General features: G+C 35.0%; 1 protein-coding gene across 2 annotated transcripts in view; it reads right to left on the reverse strand.

The window, feature by feature from the left end:
- Positions 1-737: 737 nt before the first annotated feature.
- LOC139121072 (dual specificity mitogen-activated protein kinase kinase 5-like) overlaps positions 738-14134 on the reverse strand; it is a 61595-nt gene continuing 48198 nt past the window's right edge. Inside the window, exons 10-19 of one of the 2 annotated variants that reach the window (XM_070685691.1) lie at positions 13129-13210; positions 11750-11811; positions 11425-11473; positions 10618-10742; positions 10046-10117; positions 8976-9002; positions 4497-4523; positions 3617-3649; positions 3177-3238; positions 738-2128 (exon numbers count right to left, since the gene is read on the reverse strand). In XM_070685691.1, the coding sequence (XP_070541792.1) occupies positions 1963-2128; positions 3177-3238; positions 3617-3649; positions 4497-4523; positions 8976-9002; positions 10046-10117; positions 10618-10742; positions 11425-11473; positions 11750-11811; positions 13129-13210 (705 nt within the window). In that variant the 3' untranslated portion in view covers positions 738-1962. The remainder of the gene's footprint in view (positions 2129-3176; positions 3239-3616; positions 3650-4496; positions 4524-8975; positions 9003-10045; positions 10118-10617; positions 10743-11424; positions 11474-11749; positions 11812-13128; positions 13211-14134) is intronic. The other variant, XM_070685692.1, reaches the window with a different exon arrangement.

The following is a 14134-nucleotide window of genomic DNA, read 5'->3' on the forward strand; positions in this document are numbered from 1 at the left end:
CCCACAACAAAACATATCATCCACAACCACATCATATCACATTGGGCTGAGCCTATATGCTCATGCTGAGCTTGGAAATGTTATGTAATTTCCATTGAAAGTGACAGTTCATTGTTCATACTAGATATTTTTTTCTGAAAATATTATTTTGGTAATCTTCTTTATCAGAGGTGTTAATGGCCTCGCACAGGCATGAGACACTCTGCACTTCAAAAGGCCCACGTATGATGTTACCAGTCTGGTAGCATCATGGAGGCCTGGCAAAGCAACATTTCTTGCTCCCACAGCCATGCTGGCTATGCATAGAGCCATGGCAGCTGGTAGAGCTTAGCTACCCAGCATACACTGCACAAGGACAGTGACCCTTGATGCGAGTCACCATGGTTACTATCTCAAAAAATATTGATATCTTTTGTTTTGTAATTTTAAAGTTATCTTGGTAATTTTATTACGGCTTGCAAATGTTGATCAAAGTAAAAAATATAGAAGTTTAGGCTGTGACATTTGATGATGCACTCACAAGCATTGTGGGATTGCAATGGCAGCAACTATATGGTCATGGAAAAAATCCTTATCATACTCTGCAGTGACATATGTGTATTAGTGTGCTGTTTGTGGCTGCCTTGGGCAGCCTGCACAGTGAGCTACTAGTATATGGATGTAGAATTGTATACACTAGTATTCACATGGAGACTATCATAAGAAAAAATTAAAGGACTATATGATCATGCAATTGGTCTCCTTCTAATTTTTTTTTAATTTCATTGTGCAAAAAGCCAGGCTCATCTTTATGAATACACTCTACAAATCTGTGATTAGACCTTCAGTATCTCATTATCAAGTTCATGATAATTTTGTATCCGTCTATCTGTTTGTCTTGTTAAGTGAATCTGAATAGCTCATCTGTTTATACTCATGGAAGTGATGTCTTTTTAACAGAATTTCTAAAGATTTGGTGTTTTGAAAGTAAAGTGGATTTCAGGCTTTGTAAAGTTTACTGTATTCTTCGCAGATAAGGCATGGCAAGTAAATATGAAATTGGAAATTCTGTATGTTGGGTAACAATTCCTAATTTCTCTAACAGGAGCAGTATATATTACTCTGTGACATTGCTAGTGTCCTTAGTAAGGCAATAATGCATCCCAATTAGGGACAATGTTGTACCTGCAGATATTATTACTTGCAAATACATCCATAACATGGAAAAACATTGAAGTGACTCAACTAAGACATCGACAAAAACAAAGTTGTGCATCTTTTCAGTGTGTTTCATAACACTTCGTGATTGGATATTGTTCTTTAACACGCCTGTCTCTTGATGTTGGATGGTTGCCAGAAAGCATCAAGCAGGAGGGCACAGATTCATGGCTACTCTATTCTAAAGGTGTAACTATTGAAAAATAAATATCTAATCTAAAAGTAATGTACACTATCCATGAACTAAACAAAATTTCTATATTACGTTTAAAAAAGAAATAATCACCACCAGAGTAAATACCATGTAAATTTTTCTCCAACTTCGGACAAAAAGCCAGCATGTGGCTCTTTTATCCAGAGTGTAAGGGCTTATCTACAATTTGAAAATCAAAAGACGTCACCGGAATTTCTTTCTGTACTGTTTGTACAGTAGATATCATGATTTTGATATTTCTCTCTGAGAAAGAGCTGAGAAACATTTTTTTAAACTAAACTTTGTGTCAGGTGTCCCACTTAGCACAGTCCCTCTAACATGCACTTTAATAATACGACTGCTGCATTGAAAATAATGCACGCTGGAGGACAGCGCCCCCTAGAGTCAGTGATGGCTACATCTATCGATCCACATCTGCAGACAGGCTCCCCTGTCAACGTGCGGGCAGTTGTGTTCTGAAAGATCACATTCACTGCAATTTGATATTTGGTTCATACAATCACATCAAGCACTGTTGTTAAATGAATACGTGGATGCTGGACTCTATGTCTTCATGTCATCTGCTGTTGTTCTATTAATTTCCGCTGCTGTATTTCGTGTAATTTTCCACACACCCATTGTGCGATAATTTGCTGATTCCCATCATCATACATTCGAATAAAAGAGTGTTCCATCAGCATTTGTGGTTTTGGTCTGTTGTTTGGTGTTTTCTGCATGCTGCAATATCAAAGAGAGTATTTTTGTCTTTAATCATTCTTTAAAGGGTCTACAGCTGTAACATTTGATGTTTTCACCACATTTACTACAAACACACATCGTCTTTTTTTTTTACTTAACGACAAATGTTGAAATACTCAGTATTAGATTTGCAAAAACCATGCATTGTGTACAATGCATGTACGCAATGTTATTGTTGACAAATGAATTCCAGTCCAGGCTAAAGTCGTCAACAATAATATTGTTTATCACACACACAGAGGGTGTGTTTACATGTTGAAGTCACTGCATTACAATATGATTTGAGAGATGAAAACTTTTTTTACAAATGGAACAAAACTAACAGAAAATACACCTAAAGTTTAAATATGATGAAGTGTAGCATTTCAAGATTTTTACATTAAGATCACAGATTGCAAACACCCAAATTTTATCTCCCTGATGACATTATGTGTATACAGGACATCCATTTTCAGCTTCATACTGGATAAACTGACTTGTTATTCAATAATTTGGAAGGCTATTTCGTCATTAAAATGTTGTAATCCATTACATAGGATTAAACCCTCTGTGAACTGCTCTTGATGTGTTATGGTCAGTGATGGATAAAACCAATAATACACGATTAGGACAGGGTCAAAGTAAGAAGGGTCATGGGTCATAGTTCACAGGCAACAAATTGCAAATGGTTTATCATATGCTGCGTGATACATCGCTTTGGGAGTATTTCAATGTGCATGGTTGGTACCATGCTAAAGATTTTTCATTTACAAACAGTCTTTGACTGATGATTCAGTTAGGACAATGTACTGCATTTAATTTCAATAAAATTATTCTGACAATCATCAATGAAATGTTGAATCTGAACTGTTTGTTTTAATCATCTAACATTGTAACATCTTGCCTTCTGCACTGGTACTGTAAGTATTTTTCTATGATTTGTAACTCTGAACAGCACAGTGCAGTGCCACATGGGCAGTTTCTGCATATCATCACTCAACCTAACACACACACTTCACCCATGTACAGCATACAGTATGTCACCTACCAATGTTCCACAAAGTCGGCAAATTGTTCGGAAAAGTGACTTCTAGGCAATCTGGGCGGATTCTGAAATGATAAACAAAGTCAGAGTGACATGTATTCAATATCCTAAATTTTCCCTGTTCTCTACAACTGCAATGTATTTCATCACTTAATTCCAGTCCCCTAACAAAGCCCACACATAGACATATGAATAAATGATCAAATAAAAGGGTGATACACATATACCCTTCTGATTTTGATCTATTTCCATACCTCTAATCTGCTTGTTATAATCCCAGCCATTGCAGGTATTACCTCCCCCTCCTCATCACAGGGTGTCCCCTCCCATCATGGGGAGCATTCTTTCATTATTCCTGATAGCCAGAGTAATAAACTAAGCCATGAGATTGAGTGTATGGACACTTAACACTGACATAGATTATTAACTAAATCATATCTTACCTCATGGACTATACATTGTAGAAGATCTATTGCCTGAAAGGAACAGAAACCATTGATGCATATGAAAAAAACATGTTTTTGTAATATCAATGTATATTGTACAAGGACACATAGAAAGGAAGTGATCACTTATAAATGTACATCAAAATGTAATCATGCATTTCAGTCATGAAATATGCAACACTTGTAAATTCTTGGTTGCTTAAAATTGTGACTTTGTATACATTTTGAACGGTTTATGGTTAGTTAACTATTTTATTACATTATCACCATACTTTATAGTATTAATCACATCAAATGTAAGTTAGAACATAATATGTGAAAACCGGTCTAACCAAATTAATCAAATGTAAACACTGTCAAAATCAAAGATTTATTACTGCCCAGATACTAGGTTAAGGTTGCTGGCAAGGGCATTTTGAGTCCGTATTTCTTATAAACACAAACGCTTTATTTCAACGTAAACATACGGATATTGCAAATCACATAGAGTGTGTTTGATATGTATTTTGTTCACAGGAAAATACTTTCTCCAAACTCTTTTCATAATGTTGAAATTTAAACCCATTAAATATGAATTATCATATTTTTCATAATTTGTAACCTTTCTCTAAAAATGTTAAACTGCACAATCTTATTTTTTTATTTTCTGGGCACTTGTTATCCTCCTGACTCATAGCTTGGATTATTTTACAGCCCAATATTATCAGAGTCCATCTCCTTTCCTTGTGCTACCCTTATGCAGCTATACTGTGATCCAATTCAATTGCTTATATGGAGGAATTGGATCAATACATTTGGAAATGGGGGTGGGCCAGATAGGCATGTAAATTGAACTTCTACTTTGGACAGAGAGATTTCATAGCAAACATTTCCTTACTGATAATTCTTGTTCTCTGGGTGTTGTCTGGGAAGAAATAAAAAACAAAAAGACATCACACAGTGTGAGTATACAGTGATCGAAATAATCGGTGGCAATGGTGGCATTTGCCACCAAAAACTGTCAATCTGCCACCAAAATTTTTTTCTGGTGGTATTTTTCTGCCACTAAATTTTGGGTCATCATGTCATCGATCCTACGGCTTGAATGAAGGAACACTGAAGGAACACGCGTTGTCTGACGGCGGAAAAACTCATTAGCCAAAAAAAACCCAACTAATTGCGACATTTTGGCATGTATGAAAACACAGCGTGAATCCAAACTTGTGATTGGCTAATCTCCATATCGATGACAGCAGCTTTATACACTTGACATGTTGTTGCCCTCTGTGATAGCCGCATATGCAGTCATACGGCACAAGATAAAAGCATGTTGTGACATTTTGAAAACAAAGCCAAACTGCAGCCTACATGAATTAAATAACAATAAATACTTGCAATTCATTAGCCAGTACAGGGCTCAAAAATTCCTATCGCCCGACGCCCGTGGCTAGTGAATTTTGCGTTCGGGCAAGTAAAATCAATATGCTTCCCGTCCGACGGGCAAGTGCACCAGCGGTTGAATTAACTAAGCTTTGGACAATTCAAGCTTGAAAACGTATTTCACGAGGTCTGTACACGCCTACAATCATTGTAAGTCCTTCAACTCTCAGAAGTTTTTTCTGAAAACCCTTGAAAATCTGCCCGACATCGCAAAATAATCGTTCTTGCTGTTGTAAAACACAAAAAGTCGTAAAAATAGAGTTTTGCGACATGTTCTCTCCGACGACACGGAGTGAACTCACTGTTTTGTATGTGTGCCGTAAAGTGGTATGATCTTGACAGTGGTTGCCATTCTCTTTGTGCAGTGTATATACATGAGTCGTATGAGTCGTACGACAGTCGATCGGCTTCACGCGATAGTGTAATTGCACCATGTGCTTGGTAATGAATGTAAACTTATTCGAAGCCATGGATCTCGGCAATGCTTACTGTTCAACGTAAATCAACCCCCAGTTGAAAAAGTACAAGTTTACATCATAGTCGAAACGGGCTAAGTCCAGTCATTGCAGCTACGTATTGCGTGAGATGCAGACAGTTTCAAATTACATGACCTTGGTTGTTAGGGATCGGCTCTCACTTACAGAAAACAAATCTGCACTGAAGAGTAACGAAAACGAAACTTGAATCTGCTCTCTTGACGAATACATTTATCAAAAAAAACTTTGAAAGACGGCTGTGCTCAGTGAGTAAACATGTAAACAGGTAAAGGGTTGCAGATGTACATGTGTGTGTATGCATTGGCAGATAAACACTAGCAGAGCAGTTGTTTGTGATCTCAGCTTGATAATAAAGAGCAGCAGCCAGCCATGCACATTGTAAATCACACAATCTTATTACTCTTATGCAAAGATTTTAATTTGGATTAGGTTGTGGAAAAATTCCAAATTCAAAGATGTTTTCTAGATGGCCAAATCTACAGAAAAAAACTAAAGTATTCTCACATTTCTTCTGTGACATTTCAGATTTGGTAATAGTCCTTCATTTTAACAAGAATGTAGTTCATGTTTGAATCTGTTTTTTCCCTCTTTGAATTCACTTCATATGGCCAAACTCTTGCTCTCTGTTACATTAAATTACTAGTACAGTTATTAGAAAGTTAGGGCAAGTAATTTTTCCTCTCGGGCAAGTAAAAATGAAATTCACGTGTCCCACGGTTAGTAAGTTTGAAAAAATTTTTTCGAGGCCTGCAGTATGGTTGATTTTTTGTGACGTGTACTCACCATATTTTCAAGAATTTATTCATTAGAATGAGTATGTGGCAATGACAAAATGTTGTATTATACCGATCACATGATGTGTTAAACTGCCACCAGATTTTTCATAATTGCCACCTGATTTTATATCTGGTGGCAAACTTTTGCCACGAGAAATAAAAAGTATTTCTATCCCTGGTATAGATATATCACGCTTGCTGAGTGAAGCACCGGGCATCATAGCAAACCCCTTAACTTCATTTTGATTTTCTATTTTCTTCACTCAAAATAACAGTGTGTTAGGGTGTCAGCTCGCTGTCAATATATGAAAGTCTTGCTGTCATTAACAAAAAAAATACAAAGGTCACTTTGCTTGGCTTATCCTGAAAGAGCTCTTAGTTGGAATTTAAAAAGAGCGCAGAGAAGCTAATTTTGGGTAATAAAAAACATATAAGATCAATTAAATTCTTTGCCACTTTGTAATGTTCAGTAGGAATGTGAAAGGTAATGAAAATTGCAGAATAATTTTCAGTCTTGATGTAATTACTTGAGTGGCTTGGAGTTGAAGTTTTGATGGGTGTTACCATGGTGATACTGAGAATGTTGTGTGACAGAAAGATAGCTTTCATGTTCCCAAATACAATAATTCAAGAAGTGGCATGGTTAGGTCAATCCATCAGCTTAGCCTGAAGTGAACTACATGACACTTTTAATGCTGAAAAAGTCATCAGAGATAAGATGGAATTTTCTTCCACATTACTGTCAAAGATTTTACAGTGCTTCAGAGGTTGCATGTTTTTCCATTATCTATTTTTGATTCCTCAGAATTACCATCTAAGTTATAGAATGCAAAACTTGCAATTGTCATGATGTTATACTATATGCACTTTGCATGTGAAAACTGTAGATGCTCTCATCAGGAAAAATAAGGTTTTGTTTCTATGCCTTGTGTGTGTCTAGCTTGAATAGCTGTGTCAGCCTTCATGTTCATTCCAACAAAAATTTAATATAAAAAGACGATGTCATGCCTTCCAAGACAGAATATATTAATATTTGTGGAATAAAATGCCATCATTTTACAATTCTAAACAATGAAGTTATTGTCATTAATTTGCTGTGTGTCAGAATTATCGTTGCATGCAGGCAACTGTTCCTGTTTTTTTGTCATTTTCATGTTTATAATCAGATCTTGCAAATTAAAAAACATTTGAATTATAAACCCATGTCATGATATCATTTCTGTCCGAGACCAAGGATAACAAAACCTGTAATTTTTTGGACATTCTTTCACAGATGCTCATGATTTTACACATTGTAGGATGCCCTGTTATCTCCAGAGAATCACTAAACCACAATCTGTGGACAGACCACAATTTGTTATCTCAAATTTATTGATACATGCGTGAGATAAATGCAACATGGAGTGGTTATAAATCATTTCATTGAATGCAAAGACATGACAACAGCTTTGATAAAATGCAAACAGAATTCATTGAGGTGGGAGAGCTTTGATTAAAGTGTGATTAAATATTTAAAAATGGAAATTCACCACACTACTCAACGTAATCTAAGTCAACACGTATGGTTCAAAATTCCCAGATTACCTGTACATTGCTTTAGTGTAAATCCATGATCAACATGATTGTCAAGTTTTTTTGGGGGGAGGATATAAAGGCCAACATAAAGTCCTTCAACAGTTTAGCCAGGCAGAAGAAGATAATTATTCTTTGCTATTAAAACTATAACATTTCTTTTCAGTTTTCCTTAATTTGATCTTTTCTTGAATGAATGAAAATTTTCTTTCGTGTTTGTGAAGCTTGCACTCAATGCCACACTCTCAGATCTTTTGGTTGTCAGTGAGACAATTCTCGCACAGAAACTCACTGCAATTATTGCTGTGAGTATATCAAAATTTTAGAGTTATTTTGCAATGTTTTTTCATATTTTTTCATATAACTGATACTGTCAGTTGTGTTTGTACACCTCAAATAAATGTAATACTATGATAACATAACTTTACCAATATTTATACTCACAAATTGTATGATTAAAAATCAAGTAGAAAAAAAAATTATTACTTTATATTTTTGCAAGAAAAGAGCAAATTTTGGTTATCCAATTTTTCTCTTGCCTTTTGCCTGGTGTAGTTTATCAACATTCCAGTTTCTTTAAAGTTGGACGCGCTTCAGGAGCAGATCGTCCAACATTCAAATTTCTACAATTCTTTTTTGATATAACACTTGTGGGGGCTCATTTTAAAGCTCTTGGAGAATGGAAAACTGTAACTGTCTAAAGTTTTTTTGAAAATCCAAAATTTTACTTTTCCCCATAGAGTTAACACAGGAATGGCGGCCATTATGAATTTCAAATCTCCAAATGTTGAGTAATTTGTTTCACAAATCCCAAACTTTGCATGGTGACCCTTGATATTTATTGTTGATTTAGTAAGAGAAAGGTTGAAAGTTTCATTTGGGAAAGTTTTGTGCCTTAACAGCAATTGAAGAGCATGACATCCCTGAGTCTAGTATGGTTACTTCCACAAACATGAAGCATTCATGAATAATTCTCTGTAAATCGGAACTTTCAGGAAACTTTCAATTGAGATTTTGAATATCAGTTCCGAGATGTATTCTGCAGTGTAAACTATTTGAGAGATTTCAACTTTTAATTAGACTGATACTCACTGGATACGGAAACCTGCCCTGAGCAATCTGCAGGAAGAATATTAAAAAGAAACCCTGTAAAATATTGTTAAATTTCCCATAAATATTGGAAAGACTGTGCAAATAAAAATGACACTGAACGCTACTGCTTTCAATTCATTCTGTGACTTTTATTCATAAGTGAAGGTCTTATACGAGTAATTCTATAAATCTTTTCATTTTTCTAAAAGATAAATTTTCCTCATGTGAGTTGGTTTGTAGGTGAGGCAAATAAATAATGCTGGGTTCGTTATGGAAGGTTGAAATCCTATTGATTATTTTTTGTCCGTGTTTTCTTTACTGTTTCCAAAGAGTGAAAACCTTGGTAGTATCATGGGATTTTCAAACGCAAAGCATCAAATATCATAGGTCACCGCAATGATGTTATATTTTTTCAATGAACTCCTGCCATTATGGCAAGAAACAGTCTGTTAAGCTTATTTGCCTTCAAAGTAGCATGGCATTTTTACCAAAATTCATCTGCGTCATACACTTTTATAAAAAAAAAAACACAAACGAGCTTGATTTAAATGAAATTGACATTTGTGTTTGTGTCAGTGTGTGTACTGAAAAAGGAACTACAGTATTATTGAAGGAATTATTGCAAAATTCATTTAATGACATTCAGTCAATTTGTGCTCTGGAAATTGTTTTCAACTCACTGATCATGAATTTATTACTTTTTTGCTGATTGTACTAAGCAAGTGCAAGTTAACCAAAAGTAATCAAATTATCTTGTGTGTGGAATGTTATTAAACAAAAAAGATAATTATCATTACAGAAAATACCCAATACCATTGTGTAGGTCTTTTCCAGGATGAATAAATGTAATACTAATTTATTTTCTGGTCAAATTTCTAATTATTTGCCCAAATTAAAAACTGGTAATACTCGACATCATGACTGATATGGTTTTTCAGATGTAACTGGCATACATCTTAGAAAGTCACTGAATGTTTTCTGTACTTGCAAATTATCTTTGAGATGGTGCCAGCTGCATAGCAACATCAATCTGTGTATTCATATCTGTGTGTTTGTTCATAGCTTCTTACCTCCAGGAGGCTGACTCCTAGACTCCAGACGTCTGAAGGAACGCCATATTGGTCACCAAGGACTCTCTCTGGCTGTAGTAGTGAGAATGAAAGGTCGGATCAAAAGTTGATTTGGCATACGATGCAATTCACAACATTATCGAACAATATCATACATGTATCTCATAAACAATCTATTCTTGTTATCATACCATAATTTCAGATCTAATTTTATGAGCTGTTGATTCAATGGATACAACAAAGGCCTTTATATAATCTGTAAGAAACTTGTGCTACCACTCTTGTATTCTGGAGGCACCGATTTTCAACTACCACATATTAGATATCAAATTCACTCTCAGCAATTACAAACTACTCTAATGTATTTAAACTTTGAAAAAATCTAGAGGTTGTTATATGCAGGCATGTTACCAATGACCATTGATGTCAAAACTGATATAAAACAATTTACATGATTTGTCTTATGACATACGGTATGTATGTGATGCAGTATCTGCACATCCAGGGATTTGTTTCCCGAGTCAAGTTCAGATTCAGATTATGACAAGAATTCAAACATTGGTATCACTCACCGCCATGTAGGCATTTGTTCCAACATAGGTCTGTGTAATTGAGTTGATAAGCTGTGCACTGACACCGAAGTCACATAGTTTAACTTCCCCTTTTGTGCTGACTAAAATATTTGACGGCTTCACGTCTGAAATTGAGTTAATATGAAGTGAGGATTTTTTTTGGTGTGCATTCTTCATGTACAGTCAAACCATTCAGACTTGTTAGAAGACATAAATAAATCAACTGACACCGACACTTGGCAGATTTATGAACTGATTTGTCTTCAGAGAGAATAGGTGATAAGACGCAAGTTCGTTTTCAGATCTGTATCTCTGTTTATCAATGTCAAGCTAATGACAGCTGTTAGACTCGGCAAATGATGATCAGATGTACTTCTATTCATCAAACCAATAAAGAAGTGCGTGTCCTCTGAAAGATTTTCTGTGAAATTCTGAAGAAAGGAATTTGGTGAAATATCACACGGTATGATTTCTTGGTTCTTGATTCCCTTTGAAATCTGAATATAACCACAAACTCTCCTGCCTGAAAGATTTATTGTGATTTTCACGCCAAACATTTTTGCCTTGACAGAAAATTGCTCCATATATTTAGAATCTGCATTCAAGCATACCTTGTCTGAGAAAAATTACGACTGGCATGCACTATTAAATGTAACATACACACAGTTGTACAAATGGTTGTGACTCTGAAATATGAAAGGGCCAAGTGTCAGTTTATATTTTAAAGAGCTAAGATTAGAACATAAATTTCTCTCTGAGATGCACAGGGATAAGATTTTTAAAATTTTGTTTTACATGAAGACTCACCTCTATGCATAATTTTCAAACTCCATAAGTAGTTAAGGCCTTTCACAATCTGTCAGTGAAACACAGAGAGATCAATAAGTTTCTAATTATTTCTGAATATGAATGAAAGAATGAGATAATAATTGTTGATACTTAGTTCACTATGAACTAGGTATTCCAGAAAAATGAAACATCTCATCACAATCTTTTACTACTACGTGCAAGTATTTTTTAAATTGAAAATGTAACTTTCATTATCCTGTGATATTAATCAGTGAACAAGAACTGACATTTTCATCATTCGTTAAAATATTCTCAGCAAGTACTGTTGATTAAGTCTACTCACAGAAACTGCTATCCTTCCTAAGACTTGTTCTGGTATACAGCCGTACAGTTCCAATGATCCCCCTGTTGTAAACATAAAGAAATGGTTGATTTCTCCTCTATAATTTGAAAAAGTATCTGGTCAGTATTTTTGACCTGACATAAAACATTTCCAGCATATTCTTTCTTTGGTCTGAAAGCATACTAATTTGTTATGATTGGTGCATTATCATTACTGTCAGACAGGCAATTTGGTACTTCCAGAGACAAGACTGAGACACTCTGGGCCCATACCAAGCTGTGGTACTATTCAACATTATCTTAGGGGGTATGTTTGTATTCATTCACTCTGAAAGGCACCCTCAGATAAACTATGATTTCTACCACAAGGAGTGTTCATCTGGTTAGCTGTTCATGATCATGAGTACTGAGTAACCCAGTTCATTTGCATGATGTTCATCCAGAAAGCTAAAACCCAGCACAGATAGAATGAATGAACCAGTCTACACATTCAACACTCTAAGTTGTTGTAATATGCAAGTAGGCTAATTCAGCAACGCTAATGTTGTGACCTCAAGAAGTATCTGAATGATTTTAACACAGACAGATAAGTTTTGAATAATGTTAAACAATTCCTACTGAAACAGCATTCAATTAAATTGAAACTTTCCACAAAATTGTCAAAACTACTTATTAACTATTATTCAAAAGTATACTTCAGTTAAGAGCATGGATGGCTTGGACAGGGTGTTCAGATGAATTGTTGTGTACATATGAAATGCAATAAGTGTTAATGTATATACTTTTGGGATTTTCTGATCATAACATGACTTTTTGCTGTTAGAATAACAAAATAAATATTTGAAACAAAACTGTAATAATCGTCTCAGTTGTCCAGAAAAGCAGTTTTGCCAGACAGCTATGCTGAATGGAGAATTCAGAGAAAAAAGCAAAGGTGCACAAGATATAATGGTTTTGAGTCGAAGCACACTATACATTTTGAGAATTCACTACTGTAGTCTGGTAGCATCACATGACATCTTTGAACCAATCAGAAGAGGTCAAGACACTAGCACGGCACAAACATCAATTGCGCTGTGTTCTTGTCAGAATCCACACTCAGGCTTAATTGCCTCAGAAAATTACCGCCATCAATTTTATAACTTAGATCAAATAAAAATGCAGATGTAAACGTATTGATGTATTTAATCACCCTGGAAGTTCAACAGCCTTTTCTGTCAATATGAAGGAAATTGTGGAAAAACCAGTGAATGACAAAATAGCTGAATTGAATAGCAAAACAGATGTATATTGTTTAATTTTGTTGTTTACGTTTGAAGTCCAACGTCAAAGAAATCCCACTATAGAAAAAGAAACAAAAACATTACAATTCTGACTTACCATCCATATATTCTGTACATATTGAAATTTTGTTTTCTGCGAAAAAAGCACCAAAAAATCCAATAATGACAGGAAAATTACACTGAAAGAAAAGAAAAGAAAGGAGAATAATGGTAAGTGGAAAATCAGACGGCAAAATCTAATAAAAATGCACCAGTGTGGCACCATTGCAATCTAAATTATTTTGGGGAAAATTTCACCCCAGGATGTATTCAGTGTTTCTCTTGGTAAAAAAGCTGCATTTATTTCATTTAGCTCCCTAGCAGTAACAGACAATACAGTGAAAAAAGAAATTTGGAAAAGTCTAGGAGTCCGGAATACTATAGGAAAGCCGACGGCAAATAAGCCTGTTCCTAATTAATGAAATTAGGACACGCAATAATTTTATTAGACTAAACATTTCATTGTTGTTGTATTTTAATACAAAAGTACACCAACCAATTATTTTTTTGAAAATTCCCAGAGCAATTTTTTTCTCTCTGGAGATGTAACATAACAAATTATACATGTATGCATAAAATTTAGTTTCACAGGAAAATTATTTGCGGTTGTGAAAATTCCTATGGTGTATGTTTGTATCTAACTTATCACAAGCTGAGGTTTCCCTTTCTTCCTTTTGACTAACTCACTCGCTTTCAACAAAAAGTTATTTTCATTCACACACAAATCATTGCATATTTGTGAAAAAACCTGAACCAAGTAAACAACATACATGACCCAACATACATGGCTATTGTACTGGTAAGGCCTAATATTATAATGAAGGGCTTTTCGCACTGTGTATGAAGTTTCAGGTACAATCCACTATTGCATCTTGTAACATTAAAATATACCATGATTTCACTTCATGAGACCATAAAACAGAAATGTACTTTGCGCTGTTTCTATCATACCTTTCCTAAAAACGCAAATGTATAAATAAACATTTACTTGCTATTTTCAATACTTCATTCCTACAAACATGAATGCCTTTATCTTCTTTGTCTAGTTTTTTTATTCAGAACCA

The sequence above is a fragment of the Ptychodera flava genome, chromosome 21 (genome assembly GCF_041260155.1).
Source record: "Ptychodera flava strain L36383 chromosome 21, AS_Pfla_20210202, whole genome shotgun sequence".
Lineage (NCBI taxonomy): Eukaryota > Metazoa > Hemichordata > Enteropneusta > Ptychoderidae > Ptychodera > Ptychodera flava.